The sequence below is a fragment of the Anas acuta genome, chromosome 20 (assembly GCF_963932015.1).
Source record: "Anas acuta chromosome 20, bAnaAcu1.1, whole genome shotgun sequence".
Classification (NCBI taxonomy): Eukaryota; Metazoa; Chordata; class Aves; order Anseriformes; family Anatidae; genus Anas; species Anas acuta.
In genome coordinates this window covers 2,773,139-2,796,784 of record NC_088998.1, presented here as the reverse complement: position 1 = coordinate 2,796,784, position 23,646 = coordinate 2,773,139, and the positions used below count along the sequence as shown (strand labels likewise).

At 59.9% G+C, this 23,646-nt stretch overlaps 1 protein-coding gene across 2 annotated transcripts in view; it reads right to left on the bottom strand.

The window, feature by feature from the left end:
- The window catches only part of LOC137842646 (collagen alpha-1(II) chain-like), a 69,452-nt gene that overhangs the window by 5,754 nt on the left and 40,052 nt on the right, over positions 1-23,646 (bottom strand). For both annotated transcript variants that reach the window (XM_068656957.1, XM_068656958.1), the window contains 42 exons: positions 21,741-21,785; positions 20,890-21,009; positions 17,719-17,757; positions 17,545-17,598; positions 16,861-16,914; positions 14,261-14,368; positions 14,117-14,170; positions 13,320-13,373; positions 13,157-13,201; positions 12,839-12,892; positions 12,385-12,429; positions 12,233-12,286; positions 12,104-12,148; positions 11,773-11,826; positions 11,609-11,653; positions 11,373-11,426; positions 10,950-10,994; positions 10,362-10,415; positions 9,982-10,089; positions 8,919-8,972; positions 8,546-8,599; positions 8,289-8,333; positions 7,717-7,770; positions 6,989-7,033; positions 6,392-6,445; positions 5,638-5,691; positions 5,178-5,231; positions 4,808-4,861; positions 4,527-4,580; positions 4,282-4,326; positions 3,799-3,843; positions 3,514-3,621; positions 3,213-3,266; positions 2,943-2,996; positions 2,664-2,717; positions 2,362-2,469; positions 2,239-2,292; positions 1,949-2,056; positions 1,237-1,290; positions 1,054-1,107; positions 823-876; positions 381-434 (listed from right to left, as the gene is read on the bottom strand). In XM_068656957.1, coding sequence (XP_068513058.1) covers positions 381-434; positions 823-876; positions 1,054-1,107; positions 1,237-1,290; positions 1,949-2,056; positions 2,239-2,292; positions 2,362-2,469; positions 2,664-2,717; positions 2,943-2,996; positions 3,213-3,266; positions 3,514-3,621; positions 3,799-3,843; positions 4,282-4,326; positions 4,527-4,580; positions 4,808-4,861; positions 5,178-5,231; positions 5,638-5,691; positions 6,392-6,445; positions 6,989-7,033; positions 7,717-7,770; positions 8,289-8,333; positions 8,546-8,599; positions 8,919-8,972; positions 9,982-10,089; positions 10,362-10,415; positions 10,950-10,994; positions 11,373-11,426; positions 11,609-11,653; positions 11,773-11,826; positions 12,104-12,148; positions 12,233-12,286; positions 12,385-12,429; positions 12,839-12,892; positions 13,157-13,201; positions 13,320-13,373; positions 14,117-14,170; positions 14,261-14,368; positions 16,861-16,914; positions 17,545-17,598; positions 17,719-17,757; positions 20,890-21,009; positions 21,741-21,785 — 2,499 coding nt within the window. The remainder of the gene's footprint in view (positions 1-380; positions 435-822; positions 877-1,053; positions 1,108-1,236; positions 1,291-1,948; positions 2,057-2,238; positions 2,293-2,361; positions 2,470-2,663; positions 2,718-2,942; positions 2,997-3,212; positions 3,267-3,513; positions 3,622-3,798; positions 3,844-4,281; positions 4,327-4,526; positions 4,581-4,807; positions 4,862-5,177; positions 5,232-5,637; positions 5,692-6,391; positions 6,446-6,988; positions 7,034-7,716; positions 7,771-8,288; positions 8,334-8,545; positions 8,600-8,918; positions 8,973-9,981; positions 10,090-10,361; positions 10,416-10,949; positions 10,995-11,372; positions 11,427-11,608; positions 11,654-11,772; positions 11,827-12,103; positions 12,149-12,232; positions 12,287-12,384; positions 12,430-12,838; positions 12,893-13,156; positions 13,202-13,319; positions 13,374-14,116; positions 14,171-14,260; positions 14,369-16,860; positions 16,915-17,544; positions 17,599-17,718; positions 17,758-20,889; positions 21,010-21,740; positions 21,786-23,646) is intronic.

Genomic DNA, 23,646 nt, shown 5'->3' with positions numbered 1-23,646 from the left:
CCCAGCCCCTGGAGAGCCCCGCAGGTTTGCTCGGTGAAAGCTGGAGGAAAGGAAGCCAAAAACGAACCCGCCCTGCTTCGGGCAGGCTCTGGGAGCCGGGGATTAAATGCACGGCGGCCACAGCAAATGTTGATGATTTATTTAATAGCCCTATTAAGATGCCTTTAATGAGCTGTGGTTGTAGAGGAACCAAGGAGATGACAACTCATTCCCGGGTGACTGCAGAGCCACCCAGGGCAGGGCAGGGTCCCTGTGTGCACCCAGGCTCCTGCCCCCAGCAGCAAGCAGCCCGAGGTGCCCAGGGCTGCTCGCTGGTGCCTTTATTCCCGTTCCACGCTGCACCTTTGGAGGGTTTGGCACGGAGGCAGGCTGGTACTCACCATGGGGCCAGGCTGCCCGCGGTCTCCCTTTGCTCCATCGTCTCCTGCGGGTCCCTGCGGTGATGTTGGGGGGTCAGCACAAACCCGGCCCCACCACGTGCTTCGTGCTCGGGCCCTTTGCAGATATTTGGAGCATCCCCTCCCACCCTCAGCCAGCCGAGGGGTGCGTGACAGTGCCTGGTGGCACCTGGGTGCCACGGGGTTGTCGATGTGCTGAGATGGCAGGGGTGGGCCTTGCACAAGGCATCAGCACCCCTAAATGCTAAGCTGGTTTTTGGGGTGGGGGCACAGTCCCCCCGCTGGGACTCAGAGCCTCATTTCTGACCCCCCCCCGAGCAGTTATGGGGCAACAACTCCTTTGGCTTCAGCTTGTGCTGGAAATGGCAGAGCCCTGGAGAAGCCTCGGAGAGCTCCCAGCTCCACAAGCCCAGGCCAGCAGTACCTCCAACCCAGCAGCACCGGTGGGGCCATCCCTGCCTCGGGGTCCTGGGTCTCCCTGGGGAAGAAAGGGAAACGCTCCCAGCTCTGTTCCTGGCAAGCTTCTGGCCTTGGAGATCTCGGCTCGAGGTGCCAGGGTCTGACCCAGGTCCCCCGAGCGTCCCCCACCAGCCAGGGAAACCAGTGCTTGGGCAGAGCCCAGAACGAGATGGGCAGGAGCATCTCCCCCCCTTACCTTCGCTCCCTCGAGACCTTGGGGCCCTGGAGGACCTCGCAGACCTGTGCTGCCCTGTTTGGGGGTCAAGAAAAACCCGGGGCTGACAAGCTTCAGCCCTGCCTGATGCTCCTGGTCACAAACATGTCCCCCACCCCCATCAGCAATCATCTCAAAGGGGGACAGGGACACGAGGTGACTTACCGACCGCCCTCGGGCTCCTGCAGGTCCTGCAGTGCCGGTGACACCGACCTGGCCCTGGGACAGAGAGGGGGACGCGCTCAGCGGCAGGAGCTCGGCTGAGGGCAGCATGAAACGGGCACACGGCTGCTTCCTTCAGGCCGGCAGCCCCACGGGGACAAGAAGCTGTCCCAGAGGCACTGGTGGCTCCTCCCTGGCACTACAGGCACACGGGGAGAGCAGCACCCACAGACACCAGCGGCTGGAGGAAAAGAGGCGCGAGGCCAGACCAGTCCTCCCAACACGCAGGAACTGGGCAGAACTCTGGGTAGCTCGGGCTCCTCGTGGCTCTGGGGTCCCGCAAGCTTTCAGAGACTGAAATCCACCTCTGAGAAAGCCATGCAAAGGCAGAGCCCATGCAGGCGGGCTGATCTCATGGGGCCAGATGAAACTCTGCACACCAAGCTGTGTTTTTCTGCCCAGAGGCTCACACACAGGGAGCTGCTCCTGCCCAGGCCTGGCACGCACCCTTTTGTGCCACCAGGACCCAATTTGGGTGTCACGCCCATGAGACACAAAACTCCCAAATTAAGATTTGCCAATTCTTAGCGTTTTCTGTAGCTCCCGGAGCCTGAGGTCTCCTGCTGAGGGCAAGCTCCGTTCCTGAGCACCCCACACCCAGCTGGGGCAAGCGCTGGAGCCCCACGGCACTGGAGCACTCCCTCGCTGTACTTGCCAGCAAACCTTCCTGGCCCTTCTCTCCTCTGGGGCCTTTGTGTCCGATTTCCCCCGTAGCAGCTCCTGGTCCTGGCACTCCAGGAAGGCCCCGAGGGCCAGCATCCCCCTGCTCCGAGATGGAAACAGCAGCGTCACGGCGAGGAGGAGGAAGGAGAAGCAATTAAATGAGTGTCCCCACGAGGACACGTCCCCCAGGCACCCATCAGGTCCCGGGGTCACCCCCTTCCTGCACCCATCCCACTGGGACGAGGCGGGGGCAGAGCACACTGCAGGAGCCGCGCTCCCCACCTTGTGTCCCCACGCTCCCGGCTCTCCCGGCTCTCCTGCCTCACCCACATCGCCCTGCCGGGGGGAGAAGCACCATCAGCACCCGAAGCAGCACCCACGCCCCAGCCCTGTCCCGGCACACACCTCCTTGCCCTGCTCCCCGGGCCCCCCCGGTGGTCCCGCTGGCCCCTCATCCCCTCGTTCCCCACGGCTGCCTCTGACGCCCGGAGCTCCACAGGGTCCTGCTTCTCCCTGGAACGGATGAAGACCCCCAGGGTTATTGTCAGCCACCATCTCCAGCTGGCGCTGGCCCTGCCCACCCCTTCTCACCACGCAGCCCCCTCCTCACCCCCGGTTTTCCTTGCACCGGGTGCCCAAGCTTCCAGAGGGCCCTGGTTCCCCCTCCCACACCCTGGCATGAGCACGCTGGGGCCATGGGAACTGACCTGCTGCCCCTTGGGCCCCGGCTGCCCCTCGGCTCCTGGTGGTCCCGGTGGTCCCTGCGGAGGAAGCACACGGCCAGACCCTGGCACACCTCATCCCCACCGAGCTCCAGGGCTGGGGATGTTCTCCTGGGCAGGCTGCTGTCTCCACTGCCCCCCACTTTCCTTCACCCCATGTTGCACAAAGCCCTGGCCCCACTAGCAGGGACGCAGCCTCAGCCTCGGGCTCTAGCTGAGGGTTGCCCCGAGGCGGGCAGGGTGTGGGGTGTCCCCGCCACCTACCTGCTCGCCATCCAGCCCGCTGACACCGCTGTCCCCCAGATCTCCCAGGGCACCCTGCCAGGGGGCACAGGGATGTGAGGACGGGCAGCTGTGGTGTGCTCACCAGGCTCATCTCCCACCTTGCATCCACCCCCATCCCACTGGGATGAGCACATTTGGGCTGCAGCCCAGGAGAGGGAGCACCCCTTGTGCCAGCAGAGCCAGCCCAGCGGGGTAGCTCCAGACCCCCAGGGCTGGCAGGGGGAACCAGGCATCCTCCTGCTCCCGTACCTGCTCTCCTCTCATCCCTGAAGGCCCCTCGGGTCCTCTTGGTCCTTCCCGACCCTGCAAATGAAGAAGCCACATCGGTGACAAGGCATAGCGTTAACCCAGGGGGTCCCTGCAGCTCCTGAGCTCGGGTGCTGGGGGGCTGAGGACACAGCAGCCCACGTCCTCACTGTCACCAAGCCCCTTGTACCAGCCTCCCTCCTCCTCCCCTCTGCGTGGAGAAGGAAGCCCTGGTCCTGCTGGAAAAAGGCAAGGCTGCAGCAGGAGCCGTGCTGCACCCCGCAGCAGCCAGGTTGGCACTCACCGGGTACCCGGGGGGGCCAGCAGCCCCCGGCATGCCGGCTGCTCCTGCTTCCCCAGCCAAACCAGGCTTCCCGGGGACACCGTCCAGCCCCCGCATGCCGGGAGCTCCCTGCAGGGCCAGAAGGATGTTAGAGCACCCCGAGGTGTAGCCCGTGGGCAGCCCCTCTCCCCCTGGGAGAGTGCTGAGATGGGGGAGACCCCCAGCATGAAGGCACCCCAGGTCTCTGTGGGTGCAGGAGGGCACAGCCTGCAACCCCAGCCTGCAACCCGCAGCTCTCCCACTCACCGGCAGCCCTGGAAGCCCCCGAGGACCCGGCTCTCCTGCTCTTCCCTACAACACAAGGGCTGTGAGCAGAAAGGGAACCCCAACAGGCTGCAGCTGAGACCTGCCTGGGTCACCCCAGGGATGCAGCAGGGCAAAACCCAGCAGGCAGTGAGCAGGACCAGGGTGCTGCATCTCCCCCCGACAGCAGATGGGTCTGGGATCCACATCCCTAACGCTACAGGCAGTGCGTGGTGTGTGTGGTGTATGCTGCAGGGTACTGCAGAGCATTACGTGGCTGTATTGTAGGGCACGTGTTGCAGGGTGCATGCTGCAGGGCATCGTAGGGCAAATATTACAGGGTATGATTACAGGGCACGTGTTGCAGGGTGTTCAGTGCCATACATTGCAGAAAACTGTAGGGCATCATGGCATGTGTTGCAGGGCATTTCAGGGCACCCAGCAAGCCCAGAGCAGCCCCGCTCCCCCCCTGGGATCCAGCCCTACCTGGGAGCCGGGAGCACCTCGTGGCCCGGGGGGGCCTGGCAGGGCCTGGAGGAGGACAGAGACGTCAGAGCCCTGCACCCAGCCCCGACCGCGTCCCCGCAGCTCCCCTCTCCCCACGTAGCCCCTGATGCCAGAGGCAAGGATTTCCCTTGCTCTGTGTCCAGCCCAGCAGAGCTGATCTGCTTGGTGCTGCCTCAGGGGGAGGGGGAATTTGGAGCCACCCAGAGGTGTTAAACAGCCCTCACCTTGGGACCGGCTTTTCCAGGGAATCCTGGTGGGCCTCGCGCTCCCGTTTCACCCTGTTGGGAAGAAAAAAGAACAAAACCACACACCAAAACCCCAAACCCTTCTTTTCTGTCACGTGTTTCAACGCAGTAACTCCCCGAGGGACAAAATCTAGCAGCCTGCCATCTCGTGAAGAGGCTGAGGAGCTGATGTGTGGGGAGAACTGTGGGGTCGAGTCCTGCCACCCTCCTCCTGCCCAGCACCAGCCATCGGGGTTGGTGCTGCCATTTCCCAGCCCTACCTTGTCTCCCCTGCGCCCCGGCCTCCCGCGGTCGCCGGCTGGTCCTGGGTAGCCCTGGGGGAGAGGATGGCGTTAGGAGGCAGCTGTGGGTCTGGGATTTGGGTGGAGGTGCTGGTGGTGCTCGGGGACCACATGCAGGCAGGAGCTGCCCCACTTGGCTTTGCCTCAGGTTATCCTCCAAAAGCATTCTGATGCCACCTTGCACGGAAAGGTCTGGTGGCCACGGGGTTTCCCCTCTCCCAGCAGCACCAAACCTTGCTCCTCACCCCCACCCCAGACCCCACGCCTTCCCCGGGGGTCTGGGGAGAGGAGCTGTGCTCCAGCGAGCCCCCGGCGCTGAGCACGGCCAGGCAGCAGCCGCAGCACTTACATACATGCCGACAGGTCCCTGCGGCCCCTCCGCGCCAGGCTTCCCAGGCAGACCCTGCCAGGAGAGACAGGAGCTTTCACCACCCTGCTCACGTGCTGGCAGTGCTGGGGGGCTGGGCTGGGCAGACCCCACAGGGGGGGAGCAGATTGTCCACCCAGGAATGCATCCTGGGGGCGTGCATCCTGCTTTTTGCCCCACTTCCAGGCTGTCAGCCTGCTCTGAGCAACGCGTGTGTCCCTCCGAGTGTCCCTGCTGGGGACTTGGGTCTGAACTTTATGCCCAGCCGCGGTGGGAGCAGCTCAGATGCCCCAGCACCGTGTTCCCATCCTTGGCGTCCACCCCCAGGGCTCAGCAATCACCCAAACCCTCCCCATATCAGCCGAGAGTCACTCAGGGATGTTCATCACCCCTGGGTGCCCCAACCAGCCCCCCGGACACCCAGACCCCCATGGGCACTCACCTTTGGGCCCAGGGAACCCGGCTCTCCATCAGGTCCAGGTTTTCCTTGGGGGCCCTTTATATTTAAGGGAAATGTTCAGGGAGGAGGGGGTTGCAATGAGACAAGCCCCACCGAGGCACTGCTGGCGCTCCTGTGCTCCGTGGTGTCGGGGGCAAACCCTGCCTGTCCTGGCAGCTCCCACCAGCACCGCAGGGCTGTCACCATGCAGGGTGACAAAACCAGAGGGGTTTTGCTCTTGGGGTGCCCACCAAACCCTGGTGAGCGTCCTCCCAGGGGGCTCGTCCAGCTGCAGGAGCTGCTCTGGCTCCCGGCAGGGTGCTGGTGTCCACCCCAGCCACATGGGCGAAGGCAGGGGGTTGTTCTCCGTCACCCTGCACCTCCAACTCCCACCCAGGGAGGTGGCGATGGAGCAAGCGCTTTGGTCCCCTCTGGTCACCAGGACCATGCCCCCCAGGTGGGGAGGGGGTTCCACGGGCTGCCCTTCCCCACAAAGACCACCTCTGGCTGGGGAAAGCTGCAGAGTCCTCCGAGTCCTCCAGGCAGACTGAATCTTTGGGGAGATTATCCTGCTCTTCCCTATATGCAGCTGTTTCTGCTGCTAAGGACTTTTTTTTTTTTTAAATGCTTTTTAACACAAAAAGATTCAGACCCCACAGATAATCTGATCCCTTGCTGGTTCCCCAGCAGCAGCACCAGCCCTCCCTGGACACCTTGCTGGCTTTCCACCACCCTTTTCCATGCAGGTTTTCCTTACCGTCGGTCCAGGAGGTCCCGCATGCCCTCTGCCCCCCTGCACGCCAGCAAAGCCCTGGAAGGAAGGGCAGAAGATGAGCTCTGGGTGAAGGGAGAGAAGCACAAGGGGTGGCAGACAAGGGGCTGGGAGGAGAGCAGAGACAGAAACACCTGGGGTGGAGAGGAGCCCCCCTGGGAGCATGGGGGCACAAAGCAGCCCCAAGCAGCGCACAGCCCCCACACAGCAGTGCCCATGCAGACACCTAGACTGTGCTGTGCAATGACAACAACAAAGTCAGAAGCACTTCTCTGTCACCCAGACCAAAACATTTCCCCTATTTGTTGTCAGGGGAGCGCCATCTTCCCTGCCAACCCCCCCCCACCTTTTTTTTTTTTTTTTTCAGAGTAAAAATAAAGAAGTATTCGAATTTCTGCAGACGGGACAACTTGCCACTGGTGATAAGAAACATGAATTTTGCAATAGCCACTTCTTAAATGCACCCCCTGTTCCCTCCTCCTTGCCTTCTGAGGGCACAGCCCCACCAAGGGCAGAGAGAGGAGAGCAGAGGGGAGGCTGGATGGACGGAAACGATGCAGACAGACGTGCAGCTCTACTCACCGGGGGTCCCATCCTGCCCGGGCTGCCCACAGCTCCTGGGGGACCCTGCAGAATAAGGCAGGCGACAGTGAGGATTGGGAGACAGAGGCAGCCATCCCATCCCATCCCATCCCATCCCATCCCATCCCATCCCATCCCATCCCATCCCATCCCATCCCGCACTATGTACGGGGTTGTAAAGCCCCCACGAGTAAAATCCTGAGCCAACTCATTCCCACGAACACAGTGAGGAGTTTCCCCATCTCCTTGAGCCCCACAGTGGTCGGTGCCTGGTGCCAATGGCCCCATGGTGCTGTGCAGGGGCAGCACTAGGGTCAGCCTGGCTATGGATGGGTTTGGAAGAGTCCCCCCCTGCTCCAACTTGCCAAAGGCACCATGACATGCAGCCTTCACCTGCGGCCCCAGCCCTCATACACTGCGCCAGCCTCGCAGATAAGCAGCAATAGGACCAGAGGGAACGGGGCCTCAAGTTGCACCAGGGGAGGCTCAGGTTGGAAATGAGGAGACATTTCTGCTCAGAAAGAGCAGTCGGGCACTGGGACGGGTTGCCCTGGGAGGTGGTGGTGTCACCGTCCCTGGGGGTGTTCAAGGAGAGGTTGGACGTGGTGCTGGGGGACAGGGTTTAGTGGGTGACAGTGGTGGTAGGGGGATGGTTGGACCAGATGATCTTGGAGGGCTTTTCCAACCCAGTTGATTCTGGGATATAATATACAGTACGGAATGGGAACCTGTGTACCAGGCTTTCCTTCTGCGCCTTCTGCTCCTGGCATGCCTCGTGAGCCCTGCAAGGAGAATCTCGCCTCAAAGCAGAGCCCAGCGACAGACACAACAGCTTCCCATCAGCCATGCCCTCCCACAGCAGCCCAAATCATGACAAAATAGCAACAAATACACAGTGACATCATCCCCAGGGTCTGTAGGAGCCTCGGGGCCTTCCTAAGCTGTCAACAGCTCTTCAGCATTGAACTGCCCTTGACACGCTTCTTGTCCGCAGCTCTGTGCCTGTGCCTTGTAAAGCTCGGGGATGAAATCAGAGCATGCAGAAGGGCAGCCCCAAAAGCAAAATGGGTGAGGGGTTGAGAAGAGACACAAATTCCTGAATTTCTAAGCCCAGGACAAGAGCGGAGTGGCGGTGCCTGGTGGGTGATGAGCCTGGTATGCAATGTGCTAGAGCCCAATGCGTTCACCTCCAGCACTTCCAGCACCAGCCCCAAGCAGAGCCGAGCCTCTGCCCGGGTCCCCCACCCGCTGCCCCCCTTCAGCCCCACGCACGGCGCTGGATGTGGTCCTGGCTCCTTACGGGCAGTCCTGGGACTCCAACCAGCCCGCGCTGGCCCACGCGGCCCTGGAAAAGAGCGAGTGCTAAGAAAAGCATCCTTCTGGCAGCATTGAAGCAGCGGATTGAGGGGACTGCAGCAGAGCTGGTGCTGGGAAGCATCCTTCTACCCTGGGCAGTTGTCCCATGCCACCCAGCAAGGGGCCTCCAGGGCTGTTTCTGTTCCCCCCACCCAAAGATGCTCCCAGATTAGCCTACGGGTACCACACCCCATTAGTTACCCTGGCTCCCCGCGGTCCTGGAGTTCCCTTTGGGCCATCGGGTCCTCGGCTTCCCTAAAATTCACACAGAGGGAAATGCAGGCATTTTAGGTAACTCTGAGGGTCCCCACCACCCCTGCACCCCAGCGAGCACCCAGGGGACTCATCCTGCACTGCTGCCAAGGCGGCAAGTAGCAGATGCAGGGATGTCATCCAGGGGGGGACAAAAGTCTGGGGACTCCCCGGGCTTGGCCACAGCCTGATCCCCACAGGGGTGGCAGTGCGATGCTGTCCCCTGGGTGCTGGCACCCACACTGGGGTGACAGGGCAGGCTGGCCACGTCCCTGTCCCTCTGTGTGGGACCAAGGGCAGCCCCACGGCTGCCGGTGCTGACCTTCAGTCCTTCGCTGCTGTTCAGCCCCGCCAGGCCGATCTGGCCTTCTTCCCCCTGCGGGGAGAGGAGAAGGGTGGCCGGAGCTGCGCCTTGCCCTGGCAAAGGCAGCACCCAACCCCCCTGGGGAGGTCACAGACCCCCAAAAGCAGGGGACAGTAAATGAAAGGCGCTAGGAGCCATGGCACCGGTCGGGGTCATGGTGTGCTCTGGGCTGGTGGCTCCCCCTGCCCCAGGGTTGTGAAGTCAGCCGGAGGAAAAGGCTGAATAGGACCGTATTGGCCCAGAGCAGCACCGCTGAATATTTTTGTTTCCTGCTGATCCAGTTAGGGGCAATTCTGAATGCTGCCGAGGCTCCTGCCTGCTCAGACACAGCCCTGGCACCCGGCTCTGGCCCAGCCACAGGGCCCGACATGACAGGAGCCATGGCCGGGGCAGTGAGGCCTAGCAAGGCCAGGGCAGCTGTGAGACGAGCGGTGCCACCATGCTGTGGCACCGTGCCTGGGGACGTGGGAGGGTTTGCTTCTCATCCCAAAGAGAAAACATGAGGGCACATCCAGGCAGGCATCCCAAAAGCCCTCCAAGATGGAGGGCGCCATGCACAGCATGGCCTCATAGGGGGGAAGGCAGGTGGGGAAGCTGCTGGAGGTGTGGGGCCAGCCCCAGGGACAAATATTGATCTGCAGCCATCCCGACGGCTCACTAGGAGTGTGCACTGTGGGAAATGGCACCCGGAAAATCCTGCCTTTTTGTGGTCCTTGAGTGTTGTTTTGGCTTTTGGGAGCGGGCGGGGGCCAGGCAGTGCTGTGGGTGTGAAGCAAGGCAGCGGGCTGAGGGATGGCTGCCCTCTGAGGGGTCTGGAGCCAAGCTTTGCAGTGCTGCAGGCTCCAGGAGGTGTTATTAGGAGGCTTCAGTGCTCTGTGCCAGCTGCTGGCAGCATGGGAAGGGCAGGAGGGTGGGGGCCCAGGGCCTTCATCCCATGGGAGGAGGATGAAGAGGTGGCTGGTGGTGCTGCCCATGCACCCTGCAGCCCTCGGGGTTGTCACCCCCCAGCACCCTGCCTTACCTCGGGTCCCCGGGCTCCTGCCACCCCGCGGGGGCCGGGGAAGCCCTGCAAACCCATCTGACCCCGCGGCCCTGGGGGTCCTGCTGCTCCCTGTGCTCCATGAGGACCCTTGGGAGAAGAGGGGGCAGCACGTCATGGCCAGCCTGCAGCCCCCACCCCACAGCCCCCCTCTGAGAGCACCCCAAGGGCACAGAACGGGGCAATGTGACTTCTTCGACACCAAACCAAGGCAGGTTTTTTAGACATCAAGCCAAGGAAAGGTGGCAAGGGGCAGCCAAGGAGCAGGGTGAGCATGCAGAGCTCGCTCTGGCTGATTTTCACAGCTCCAGAAGGCAAAGGGGCACGAAGCGGCTCCAAGCCCCAGCCTAGGAACCTGGTACCTTGTCTCCTCTGGCTCCCAGGTCTCCCTTGGCTCCAGCGGGACCTCGGCAGCCCTGTAAGAGCAGCAGAGCCAGAGGGCACCCTCAGGCCTCTTACACTCTTCACTGCAACCAAAGCGTGGTGTGATCTGATTTGGGCATCACAGAAGAAGCTTGGACTGGTTTGGAGCAGGGCTTTGCTCCTGAGGAGCCTTCAGAGCTGCAGTGGGTACGTGTTGGGTGCGCTCCCCAGCACGCGGTGACCCCCAGCCTGCAGTGACAGCCCAGCTGCACCGTCCCAGTGTCAGCCCCCCAGCACCTTGTCCCTGTTGGTGTGTTATTTCACACATCCTGAAGTGCTCCCATTTTTCTTGTCACCTCCCCAAAACATGTTGTCTTAGGACACACCATTGCGTCTAAAAGCTCCTCTTATTACAGTGTTTTGTGGAAGCCCAAGTGCAGCTCAGCCTTCCCCAGAAAACTGCGTTTGCCACCTATTCCAATGTTGGGTCTGAACACAGATAAATAACACGAAGCTGGTGCTTTGGGCTGCTCTAACGTGGCTGTCCCGCACCCTGAGCCGTGTGTGGTGTGGGTGCCATCACTTACCGGCTCTCCTTGGGTGCCTTTTGAACCCGGCAGGCCAATAAACCCCTCGAGAGAGACACAAAAATGCAAGTTAAAGAAACCCAAACCACCCACCACAAAGCCAAACGAGCTGTGCACTCATGGGGACACCAATTTCAGTTCCCCAGAGCTGCTGCCGGTGTCCCAGAGGGATTTGATCCCCAGCAGGGACCAGGCTGGCGTGGAGCTGGGGGATGCACAAACCCTCCCGAGGCTACAGCCGCCCTGTTGGCAGCCTCCCAAATGTCAGACCCCAAAATGCACCATCCACATCGGGCAGCAGGAAGCCCGTGCTATCCTGGGCCCTTTCAACCTTCAGAAACAGCAGCTCAGCACCCAAACTGATGAAGGAGGAGGGAAGGATGGGGACACCCCACATCCAGCCACCCGCTCCCATACACTTACCCCAGGGCCCTCCTGTCCCAGCTGTCCCCTCAGCCCAGAGACCCCCTCTGCACCCTGCAAGGGGAACGTCAGCATCAGCCAGGCCCCCCCAGCTATGTTTGGGGGGGTCTGCTGCATGCACGGCCCCTCCAAAATCAGCACGGCACCCGCGGGAGGGGGCTGCCTCCACGGGAAGCTCTCGAGCCCGGGTTTCATCCCCACCAGAGGCCAAAGCAAGCTGGGTGAGAAGCTCTTACGGTGTCTCCTTTGGGACCAGAGGACCCCTCCATCCCAGCTGGACCCTGCAGAGAAGCACACCGGGAGGGGGCTCAGCAGCTCCCTGCCCCTCAGCATGCATGGGGGGGTCCTGCCCCTCGGAAAGGCGGCGCTGAGCCAGGACAGCACCTGCAGCATCATTTACCTGGGTGCCCCCCAGGCCAGGGGGGCCGCGACGCCCCTGCAGGCCCTGTGGTCCCTGAAATGCAGAGTGGGGGATAAAAAGCTACAATTAGGATTAAATCCGTGCATAGCTGGTGCAAAGCCTGCAGTCCTCAGCCGTGACCCGCTGCAAGAGGTGCGGAAGGGATTTTTGCCCCCATCCCAGCCTCCGTGCAGGTTTTGGGGTGAACTGAGGTCCCAGCTGTGCTGGAGGGGATGCCCTGAACTGGGTGACCCCTGGGCCACCCAACCTCTCCCCCCAGCACCCCACAAGCTCTCCCAAGGCACCCCATTGCCATGAGGTTTGCTCATACCTTAGGGCCCTGGGGGCCGGGCAAGCCAGGAGGACCCATCTCTCCCTGGGGAGAGAGCAAGGAAGGGTCGGGGTGAGCGCAGCAGCTAGAAAACCCCAAATAACAGAGCAGGGTGCCCGGGGCACTCACCTGGGAGCCGTTGACTCCTTGGCACCCGACGGAGCCCGGCTGGCCTGGCTCTCCCTGCGAGGCGAGCGATGCTCAGCCCTGGGGCTGTGGCACCGAGTGGGGACCGGGGATGGAGCCCCCACCACAGCAGGAACCACAAAGCTGTGACTTACCGGGGGGCCGGCAGGGCCAGCAGCACCCGCTGGGCCACCTTCTCCCTGGAACAGGAGGGAAATTATGCCTTTTTTTGGCTTTGATTCTCTCCATTTGGATTTCACACCCCAAATTCCCCTTCCTCCTCTGCATTAAGCACCAGCCACTCAAGGACCCCTCTAGGCGACCTTTGTTTCCCCACTCCCTGCCACAAACCTCTACCAAAGTGCTTCAATTTTCTTTTTAACCCCCTTGCAAGCCCTTCCCGGGGAGCCTCCCAAGGAATTGCCAGCAGCTCTGCTATCAGCACGGAAAACCCCAGGTGCAGCCAGGCTGGGATTCACCTCAGCTGCTGGTGGCCACCCAAACCCAACCACAGCACGGTGAGCTCTGCAAGGGCTCGGTTCTCTTCATCAGGCTGCCCAGTGCCTCTTTTGGGGGAGCTGGGGGTCCAGAGAAAGCCAAACCCCTCACCTCCGGCCCTGCAGGGCCCTGGAAGCCCATCGCGCCCTTCAGACCCGACATCCCCTAGGAGAGAAGGCAGAGGGGGAGTTAGCGAGGTGCCGGCCCCGAGGTGACGGCTGCTTTTGTTGCATCCCCTGCAGCAGGGCTGGGGAAGACACAGAGCCCCGAGGGCTTTGCCCAGAGCAAGACGGAGCCAAGGGCTGCCCAAATTGCGTCTCCAAAGGAAAGGGGTCGGTCATGGACGGGGGAACAAGGATGCATCAAGAGAGAAGGAGAAATCCTGGCACAGCAAAGATTGGGACATCCCGTGCTTCTGCACCAACTCACCGGAGCCCCTGCAGGACCCGGCGGCCCACTTTCTCCTCTCACCCCCTGGAAAAGCCAAGAGATGTGCAGGGGAGCATGACCCAGGGGCAGGAGCAGGATGGGGAAGGAGAGGTCCCTGCCCAGCCCGGGCAAGGCTGCAAAGGGCAGGGGCAGACCCCCTCACCTTCGCCCCCTTCTCTCCTTTCTCACCAACTGGTCCGGGGTCACCCAAGAAGCCCTGGAAGGGAACAACAAGGATGGATGAGGCACAAAGAGAGCATCAGGAGCCAAAACACAGCTGCCGTGCCTCAAAGGAGCATCAGTGTGGTGCGGGGGATGGAGACCCTCATGAGTGCCCCAGCCCCAGGAGAAAATAAAATAATAAGAATAAAATAATAAGAATAATAAATAAATAGCCCCAGAGCCTGTCCCCAACACATTGCCACCTTGCTCCAGTGTCCCAGGTCAGCGTTGTGCCACGTTACACAGTGGTGGCAGGGACAGGGCTGTGCCCAGTGCCAACGCCCTGGAGGACACCGGGTCCCCAGGCAGGTCCCCCCGCAGAGGCTGTGGGGCACGAAAGGAAAATCTCCAGCAGCAGCCAAATGCAGTGAGAGGGACCCCAGGGCAAGAGGTTCTGTCTGGATGGTGGAAGGATGCTCGGAGGGGGCACAGAGTATGAGCCAGAAAAGATGCACAAAAAGCCACCTGGGCTTTCTTCTTCCAAAAAAAGGCAAAGAATCTGGGCTGAAATGACGAAGGGATCTCCAGACACCCCGGCCTGATTGCTCAGTGCCAAAATCCCTTGGGCACTCCTTTGGGTGAACTCACAGCCCAGGTATGGGACACAGGCACTCAGAGGAGTGCTACTGGTGCAGTACCAGTCAAACCAGTAATGGAAAGGTGTTATCACTTGGAAAACATTCACAGCACGAGGTGCTGGGGATGGCACAGGCTCACACCCGTGCAGCACCACCTTACCTCTTCCCCCTTCTCGCCAGCCAGCCCCCGGTCCCCTCGGAAGCCCTGCAGGCCCTGTGGGGATGAAAGAAGGAGCAGAGCAGGCGCTGGGCAAGCTCCCGGCCTGAGCTCCCCGGGGATTGCTGCTCTCTGCAACCCGCTCACCTGCTCTCCTGGCAGCCCTGACAGCCCGGGTTTGCCTCCCAGGCCAGGGGAGCCATCGGAGCCGGGCTGTCCCATGCGACCCGGTAAGCCCTGCAGCCCTGGCTCGCCCTGCGGAGAGAAGAACCACACACAGGGAGTGAGCCCGGGCTGTGCACACCTCAAACACTGCCCTCATTGAACCCCCAAAACTCCACGGTGTTGTGAAATGGATGGGCTGAACGCTGAGCTCTGCCCGGCTCTCGCTCTGCCAGCAGTGCCTGCTAACCACCACGAGCCCCTAAGGGATGGGGACACGGGGCAGGGCAGAAGCTGCACGTGCTGCAAGCTGCATCCTGCCAAACCTGAACAGCAGGGGAGCACAGCCAGCACTGCAAGGAGCAGAGGAGGAGGCAGGGAATGAGCAATGCACCAGGAGCAGCTCAGGCGAAAGCCCTCTGCATCTGCTTGCCAGCTCTGGGGTTGCACTCGAAGCCATCTCCGACCTTCCCCACGTGCACGAGCCGGAGCAGAGCCCTGGTGCTGCTCACCGAGCTGAAGCCTGGGGGCAGCTTTTTAATTTTCCTCAGCTCCCTGGTAATTTTGAGTTAAGAAAGGACAAAGATCATTCTGGAACAAGCAGAAGTCATTTCCCTTCCAGATGCTTTGTTTGGATTTCCCAAGATTTCTGGGACATTTTGTCAGCCCCAAAACCAGGCTTTGTTTGCGTCTGGAAAGCCAGGGTTCAAGGGAAGCGCAGAGCAACACAGCTGCTTCGGCTCCTTTTCAAGGGAAGAATCTGGTCTGGAAAACACAGCAGCTTGTCTGGGGGAGGTTTTCTCTTCCAGCTCCCTTCCTAGTGATCCCCTCGCTCCCCACAGACCTCCACACGTGCAGCCATCCCCACGCTGCTTCAGCAGTGCCTGCTCAAATTTGAGGCACGCAACCCAAAAGAACACAATTTTGTCCCATTCCACTTCAAGTCCCCATTTCTGGGACTCGGGGAACATTTGCTGTTATTTGTGGTTTGCTCTGTGACGGGTGGACCCAGGCAGTGATCCCAAATGCAGAACAGGCCACAGGTAAACGTGCCCTGAGCGGGGCTTTGGTGCCTGATGGGGGTGTGAAATCCCTCCTCGCCCTGCTGCAATCACACCTACATCGCTGGGTCCTCAGAGCAAAGCAGAACAGGGACAGACCCCTCTATGAGTAGGTGCTTCGGGGCCCTTTGTGCATCGGGCAGCAGCATCCACACCACCAGACACAGGGATGAGGGATGAGGCACAGGCAGTGCCCGGCAGGGATCTGCCATAGCCTGACTGGGTGTCACAGCCTTTTGGGACCAGTTGTAGCAGAACCACGGCACCTTGCCCAAAGTGATCACCAACCACAGCCTGGACTCCTCATAATGAGCTGAGCAGACATCAGGCTCGCAGCTGGGTGGGAAAAATGTTCCTGTCCATCTGTGCTCCCCCCGCAGATCCTCCTCACGTGAAGGCAGGGAAGGACTTTGGCACCTTCTGGTTAAGCTCCACTGACTGACTCCAGTGTTTACGTTCAACTGATTTAACTCAGCCCCTGAAGCCTTCCAGATGCTGGCAGCTGGTAGCACGCCGTCCCCACGTGCATCCCTGCTGGGAGGGAGCAGGGCCAGGTAGAGGCCACTTTGCTGTGGGGCGTGCAACGGGGAGTGGATTTACTCTGGTGCCCTGCAGCGTAACGCTGATCCTTACTCAAGATTTCACCTCTAAATTTCACTGTGAGCTTTTGGGATTGAGGAGATCCAACACAAGTGGGAGGACCTGGCCCAGATCCTGTGAAGTCCTCCTTTAGACATCGGGGAGAGAGGAAGGTCACCGCGGGAGGGAGGCGAGGGGATCAGGGTGCTGTGCCTGGGGGTGCTGGGGAGGGACAGGGGCACTGGAGGGCTGAAGGCAGAAAACCACCGGGCTGAGTGGTGAGGAGCAGCAGCAAAGGGCACTGCTTGCCCCCTGCAGCAACCAGGACAGAGACCATGAGAACCAGAGGTGCCAGGAGACACCTACAGACCAGCTCCCCTCAGGCAGTACCAGGCTTGGGGTGTGCCAGGTCACCCAGTGAGAGCTGGGCACCACCGAGCACTGGTGGGGAGCCAGTGGAAACCTCCAGCAGTGCAGGGAGATTGGGATACCTGCTCTCATCTCTTTTTATCACTGGGGCACTCGAACCCCACAGCTGTGCTCGCTCATCCCTGGGCAGGCAGTGGGGTCCCGGGGTCCTGCCACGCAGCAGCACCGCTCTGCCAGAGCTGAAGGCTCACGCGTCCCGTCAGCAGGGAACTGGGTGGATAATTTCCAGGAGGTGACAAAGGGACAGCGCACGCTGGTCCTGCAGAGAGGACCGGGGCTGCTTTTCACACAACCCTTCAGGTCAGGCACATATGTCTTTGCAGAGGTCCCAGGCCAGTAGCAAACCTTATTTTTAGGATTCCTCCCCACCCGGTGCTCCAAGGTTTGGTATCCCAAGAAGGGCACAGCTACCACTGAGGGCACGTTCATCCTCTCTGAATAAAACCACTTCTCTATCCCACACCCCTCATACCAGCCCAGAGCTCTGCCAGCAGCCACCCAGCCCCGGGCACTCACCGTGTACCCTCGTTGGCCCTTCTCGCCTGGCTCCCCCGGCTCTCCCGATGGCCCCTGCACACAAACATGGATCGAGTCAGCAAACTCTGGCCATGCTCCCCCTGGCTGTGTTGCAGAATCCACTGCGCTGAAAGATGCTGGAGCCTCACAGATACAGTTACGGGGAGAACAAGGAACAATGCACAAAAGCAGCCTTGGGACTCACATCCAAGGATGGATCCGCACTCAAGTGCCCTGCGGCTGCACCGGGGCTCGCTCACACCTTGGCACCCTGCCCATGTTCACCGCTCCGATACCCACGGGAGGCTGGGATGCACACAATGAGGTGGAACCACCACCCTCTGCAAGCATCCCATGAACCGCTCCTTTGGGTTGTTCTTGTGGTTTTCTGAATGACTTTATGCTGTCCTTATCCCAACACGTGGGCACACACAGGAGCAGCATTGGGAACCCAATCCCCAGTGAGAGGGGCTGCTGGAGAGAGGACCAGGGAGCGGGGACATCCAATGCCACCTGCCCATCGGTGGCCCACAGACAAGAAAACCACGAGGCCTCTTTGAAATCCACCCCCAAGACCTTGAATTACAGCTGAATTTCAGGGAGCCCAGGATTGCTCAGGGGCTGGGACACGAACTCAAATTGTCCATGGGCAGGCTGGAGCAGCCCGGAGGTGTCCGTGCTTACCGGCACTCCTGCTTTCCCCGGGTGTCCTGGAGGGCCAGGGGCTCCAGGTTTCCTCTGGATGAAAGAGAAAGAAATGATGGCAGAACAGATCTCACTGCCAAGGAGCTTGGAAAGAGGAAAACTCAGCCAGCCATGCAGAGGGAAAACCAAACCCCAGAACTTAGCGGTACTCACCGGCCAGCCCGCGTGCAGAAGCTGGTAAAATGGTGATTGCTGAAAAGAGAATGGGAAAAGATGTCAAAAAATCCTCCCCAAATCCCTAGTCTCTGCTGGTTTCAGTCTTTTGGGAACAGGCAGTGATGAGCCATTCCTCTTGGTTACTTGTTTTTTATACTATGTGTATGCAAGTCATGGGAGAAGGGTGAATCGGCACAGCACCACGTGCAGGACAGGAGAACTGCTGGCCTCAGCAAGCTGAGATGACAGAGCCGGGATCTTCGGGCATGTGGGGACCAAGCAGCCAGGTCACCTCTGCTGCTAAACAGAGCCTGGAGATTTTGTTATGGAAACTGTTGTCTTTAGCCCAGGTTGAACTCCAGCAGATGTTGTGACACGTGGGTTGGCCGGGTCGGAAACCTCACCCCCAGCAGCCCCAGCAGGCAGAGGTGCTGGGCTGCCCCTCGCAGCCAAACGCATCCAGCTCCTCCAGCTTCAGATGGCCACCAAGGGACAAGCAAACACCCCAAGGCCACGGGATGGGCTAACCCCACCTGGCCACAGCTAGCCCCACAGCGCTCCTAACCAGCATAAGGCTCCTGAACACATCACAGCACAGCCTCTTCTGCCTGCTCCCAGGTTCTGGGAGACGACCAGCTAAAGAAGCAGCAAGTATTTAAGGCAAGCAGCCAGCCTCCTTTTCTCCCAGCATCACGACCCACAGACATTCAGGACACAAATCCCAGCTCTCCTCCTCCTCCTCGCTCCATGGCGAGGTCAGACTCAAGGTTCAGGCAGTTCCTCCAAATCCTGGATTACATCAAATGCTAAAACAAAACAAAACAAAACAAAAAAACAAAAACCAAACAAACCCTGCCTTGTTCCCCACCCAGACCCAAGCCGCTGGAGGGGCCGGGTTCCCACGTGCTCAGGTTTTACCCAGCAGCAGCCTCGGAGGCTCAGGGAACCCCCCCCCCCGAAATTTGCCCTCTGATACCGGAGGAGAGAGATGGGAAAGCCAAGGCACTCATTACCGAGCATAAACACAGACCTTTCAACATGTGGAAATATTTCTAATAACGAGCGGGGCTCTCGGGGCAGATGATGGATGGAGGCCTTTAACGAGCTCTAACGCTGCACCAGGCATCTCGGCTGCTTTCAAGTTGGTCCCGGGCTGATTAACGCGAGCAGCCCCCGCCAGGCTGCGGCCCCCTGGCTCAGCCACTTCTCATTTCCCCCCAAAATCTGCTCAGGACAACTTTTGGGGGGGCTGGAGCACAGCCAGTGCTTTTGCCTTGTCTTGTGAATCGGTGAACTCGGGTTCACTCGGGACAGGATATTATTTCATTAGGCTTCAAAAAAAAAATATATAAAAATCCAACTTTTTGGGGAAAAAAGTAATCCCACAAGAGGTGAACTCGTGCTTCAGAGCAGCAGGCGCCAAGGAGATGAATGAATTTTCTTCTGCAATTTAAGCAGGAAACTGCCCCTGCTTTGCCTCCAGCAGCCCTGACGAGCGGTGTGATGGGCACCGGGATGGTGGGGGGACGGGGATGGGACCGGTCACGGTGTGGGACCCATCCTGCAAGGCTCCAGCCCCAGCACGGGGCAGGGGAAACCTGCAGCGAGCAGGTCTGCCTGCACCCCGGGCTGCCTCCTCCTGCCTTATTTCATTTTGTTCTGGAGTAACCGACCCTCGCTCCCCAGCCTGACCTCCAGCAGCAGCAGGGCAGCAGGATGTGGGTGTCAGGCAGGTGGGGCTCAACGGGAGCGAGCTCTCTCCCTGCAGCCAGCCCTTGCACCCTGCAGCATTACAGATCTCCTGTCCTGCCCTGCAGACCCCGGCCGAGAGGGAACAACCCTGCCCTGATGAGCCCCCAGGACAGCCTGTGCTGGAGCAACCAGGACCTCCAGGGGGCTTGGTGGATGGATGGACACACCAGGCACATCGCCGCTCCCATCCAGCATGAGGAATGCCTTTGATCCTTGGCAGGTGCTGAATAGCACGGGCTTCCTTGCTCGTAATCCCCGCGTCCCTCTCATCTCCTGCCAAGCACCTGCTGGCGGGGGGCAGGGGCAGCACCACGAGATGGGTGCAGCAGGAGAGCCGTGCCCCAACCAGCAGCTCCCCGAACGTCTTCCCTCTGCCCTGCAGCAGGAGGATGGGGTCCCGGCACCTGCCAGGCTGTGCAGGGGGCTGGGGGGCTGGTGTCAGGGCACAGCAGGACAGGAGTGAGTCTGACCCCCTGTTTTTTTTGGGCAAGACCAGAGATGTTTTGGAGGAGTGAATACAAGGGAGGTCGCCTGCACTGCATCCTTGGATGCGCTGCCAGCATTGGAGGCACTTAGAGAGGGATGCTGTTACCCTCTGCACAAATGCAGGGCTGCAGATAAGAAGTTGAATCTCTTGCCTGTGGTCTCTGATGGTTTTAGGAGCTGAAGATCCAAGCCTGGCTCTCAGAGCAGCCCATCGCCCCAGCCCACACCAGCTCCCCCAGTGCCACTGGGCAGATCGCAGAGACAACACAGGGACATCGCACATACACAGCACACAGCATCCCCACACCAGGGAGCTTGAACCCAGGCTTTTGGAGTGCCGACAGCAGCCAAAAACCCATCACCTTCAGCTGCTGCCCTGCCAGGCTGAGGCGAGGCTCTCCAGAGCCTGAGATCCAGCTCAATGCCAGCAGGCGCTCTGCCAGGGGGAACCTGGATGAGGCCACCTGGGTCTCTGCAGCAGCTGCTCCCCACCCAGAGACAGGAGCAAGAACCCCCTTTTTCCTTTCCTCCCCTCCAGCCACTGGGTTTAGGTATAAATTAACGCGCTGTTTCCATTAACAAGGTCAGCAATGATTTCTTACAGTGGTAACTTCATGAGGTGTGTGGTGGGGTGCCCAGGCCAAGCAGAACCAAACCCCTCGTGCTCAGTGCCAACGCTGCTGAGCAGCCCTGTTCCCCTCCCAGCAACATCTCACCCCCGCAAGGAGCCCGATGGCAGCAAACTCCACAAGCCAAAGCCAAATGGCCAGCTTCTACCCTCCTTGCGTCCTCCCTCTCCTCCTATCCTGATGGCCTCCCCTGCCCCTGCTCCTCCCTGCTGGCCAAGAGAAGATGGAAAGGATGGGGAAAAAAAACCACAAAACCAACAATAAAAACACCCAGTGGGTGCACATGGGGCTCCCCACTCACGGTGAAGGTCAGCCAGTCCTCCCAGGAGTTCTTCCAGAGGATGATGGTGGGGATGCCGGGGATGCCCATGGGTCCTGGGTCCCCCGGGGGTCCCGTCCGCCCCATGGCTCCAGGGTATCCCTAGGGAGAGAGAGGCAGCTCCTTAACACCAGTGGGGGGGGTTAACGCTTGTCACAGGCTGGAGACAGGTCCTGGCCAGGCCAGGAGCACTCTCACCGTGTCACCATTAGGGACAGAGATGTCAGTGTGAGCTGTGACGTCCCCAGCAGCCCTGCTGGGGGCTGCAGCAGTGCCCATGACACCCCCGTGCTGCAGAGCAGTAGGGCACAGCGAGGGGAACTCCCCACCCCTAAACCACCACCTTGGACCACGCCGGTGCACTGAACTGCAGCAGCCCCAGGGCGTCCCTTCCTCCAGCAGGCAAACTTGCTTCTCTCACTGTGATTTAAGCAGGGCCCTGCTACTTTCACCACTGAAAGGTGGAAAAGGTGCTGCAGGACCAGCACCCAAGGGGCTGGCCATTGCAGTGCAAAGGGAGAGATGTCCCCCCGGCTGGTGGGTGCAGCCTGGGACTGGACTTTGGGACACGGCAGCATCCCTCCAGGTGATCTGAGCTAAAGCTGCTTCATGGGCTTCAAATACCCGGCTAAAACAGTTTTCTCCTCCTCTAAATGCAGATAAGGGGCCACCAGACTGCAGCATCAGATACTCACTTGGTTATTTTGATAAAAAAAATAATTAAAAAAAAATAAACAAAACATACAAGCAAGCTGCAAACCCCAACCATCAGTGGTGTTTGCCCTGGACCCTCGGCCACATCTCATGCTTTATGTGTTTTCCCAAATACTCACCTTGTCTCCTTTGGGCCCCGCCAGCCCGCGTCTCCCAGGGCACCCCTGCAAGGCAAAGGAGCAGAGCTGCATCACCCGGCTCTGCTGGCTTCCCCAGCCCAGGGAAGCAGGAACCGATTCAGCCTCCAGCTGAGAGCAAACCAAGGGCACCGAGTGCCCCAAAGCCAGCCCCGAGAGCTGGTGGGGCAGGAGGTGCACCCCACGCGGTGCTGCCCTGCCACCAGGTTGCAGCTCTGTGCGGAGCCGAGCGCTCCTGCTGCATCCATCACACAACTGACCCCGAGCACATGGAGCAGGAGCACATCTCCTGACACCTGGTGAGGGAAGGCAGAATGTTAGGGGAAAAAAAAGGAGAAACAGAAAGCTGGACCATGGCCACGGACTCAAACAGTGGTTTGGGGGAGGATGCAAACATCTGCAGCTGGTAACTTGTAGGAGATTTGATCTGCCTCATCTCTGGTCAAATGTGCGTTTGTTGGCCAAGTGGTGACCCCACTTCAGGGCTTAGCAAAGCATCTGTCCGGGCAGAAATGAAGCCAGCTGGGGGATCCCAGCTTTTCCCAGTGAAAGGAACCTACGTGGGAGGTAATGTGCATAAACTTGCATGGAGCCAGGTAACACCACAGCACAGCATCTGCTGCAGAGCTGCGGCTCTGGTGGCCTCAGTGACCGTCCCTCTCTGTCCTCTGCTTGAAAACTGCCCGCACGAGCCCTGCAGTCTGAGGTCGGAGGTACAGACACAGCCTTGTACCCACCACAGCCCCAGCTGTGCGCCCAGAAGCAGCTTTGGCACCGAGGAACACGTCACCAAAGGGATGTTCATCACCTGCAGTGCCCAGACCCGAACCGAAGGGCCAGATCACATCAGGAGAGAAACAAGTCAACCCAAAACATCCCTCCAGGAAGGGAGAGTTTGCTCTGCAAACTGCACAGCACCGCTGTGACCCCCTTCCTGCGGGGTGTCCCCCCAGCAGGGACCGTGTGTGCCCTAGCCATGGGGGCTCCTCCAAGCAGAGCAGTCAGCACGAGCTCGTGCCTCCATCAGGATTCAATTTAAGCCTACAAAGAGCAAATCCGTCTCTGCTCCCAACCAGCCAGGGATAAGTGACAGAAATAAATAAATAAATAAATAAATAAAAAGGAAAAAAAGTGGCACATGGCTGAGAGAAGCCAAGCAGCTTCTGAATGCTGGCAGCACAGTGAAACCACGGCAAGGAGGATTAGCAAGATCATAAACAGCAGCAGCTCGGAGAGCAGTAACCACATTCTGCTCCTCGCTGTGTTGGGTTCCCCTCAGAGCTCCGGTGCCTTCGCAGAGGGCAATGGCTACAATGGGAAGCTGGGCTATGGGGTCCATAGGTGTCCACACTGGGATTTGGGCATGGTCAGGAGGTGGCAGGGTGCTGGTCAAGCCTCCATCCGCACCTCCCTGCCTGAACAGCTACTGAAAATCGTTCTGCAAACATGTGAAAACTTCTGAGGGTGGCAAACCAGATATACACAAACTGCAGCTCCAGACTCCCGAAAGGAATAGCATCAGTTTCCCCTAAAACCCACTGATGTCCCCGAGGGACACTGACAATGAAACTTGACAAGAACAATCCTCATAAGCAAAACTTTGGTGCTAAAACTCATCATCTCCAAGCCTCTCCTATAGGAAAATCAGGAGAGCACCCGCAGACACCCGCCCTGCTTCACACCACGTGGCAGGGATGCCCAAGGTGACCCAGCACGAGGGGGTGCTCCAAGGGCAGCACACAGCACCCCCAAAACCAGCAGCAGGGCAAGGCCATGCTTTCAAAGGAAAACCCTTAAATTCTGTGCACGAGTTGCATTTACACCCCCGATACACCCCCTGCATCCTCGCTGGCATCGCCTCACGGTGACAAGGGACAGCAGCAAGAGG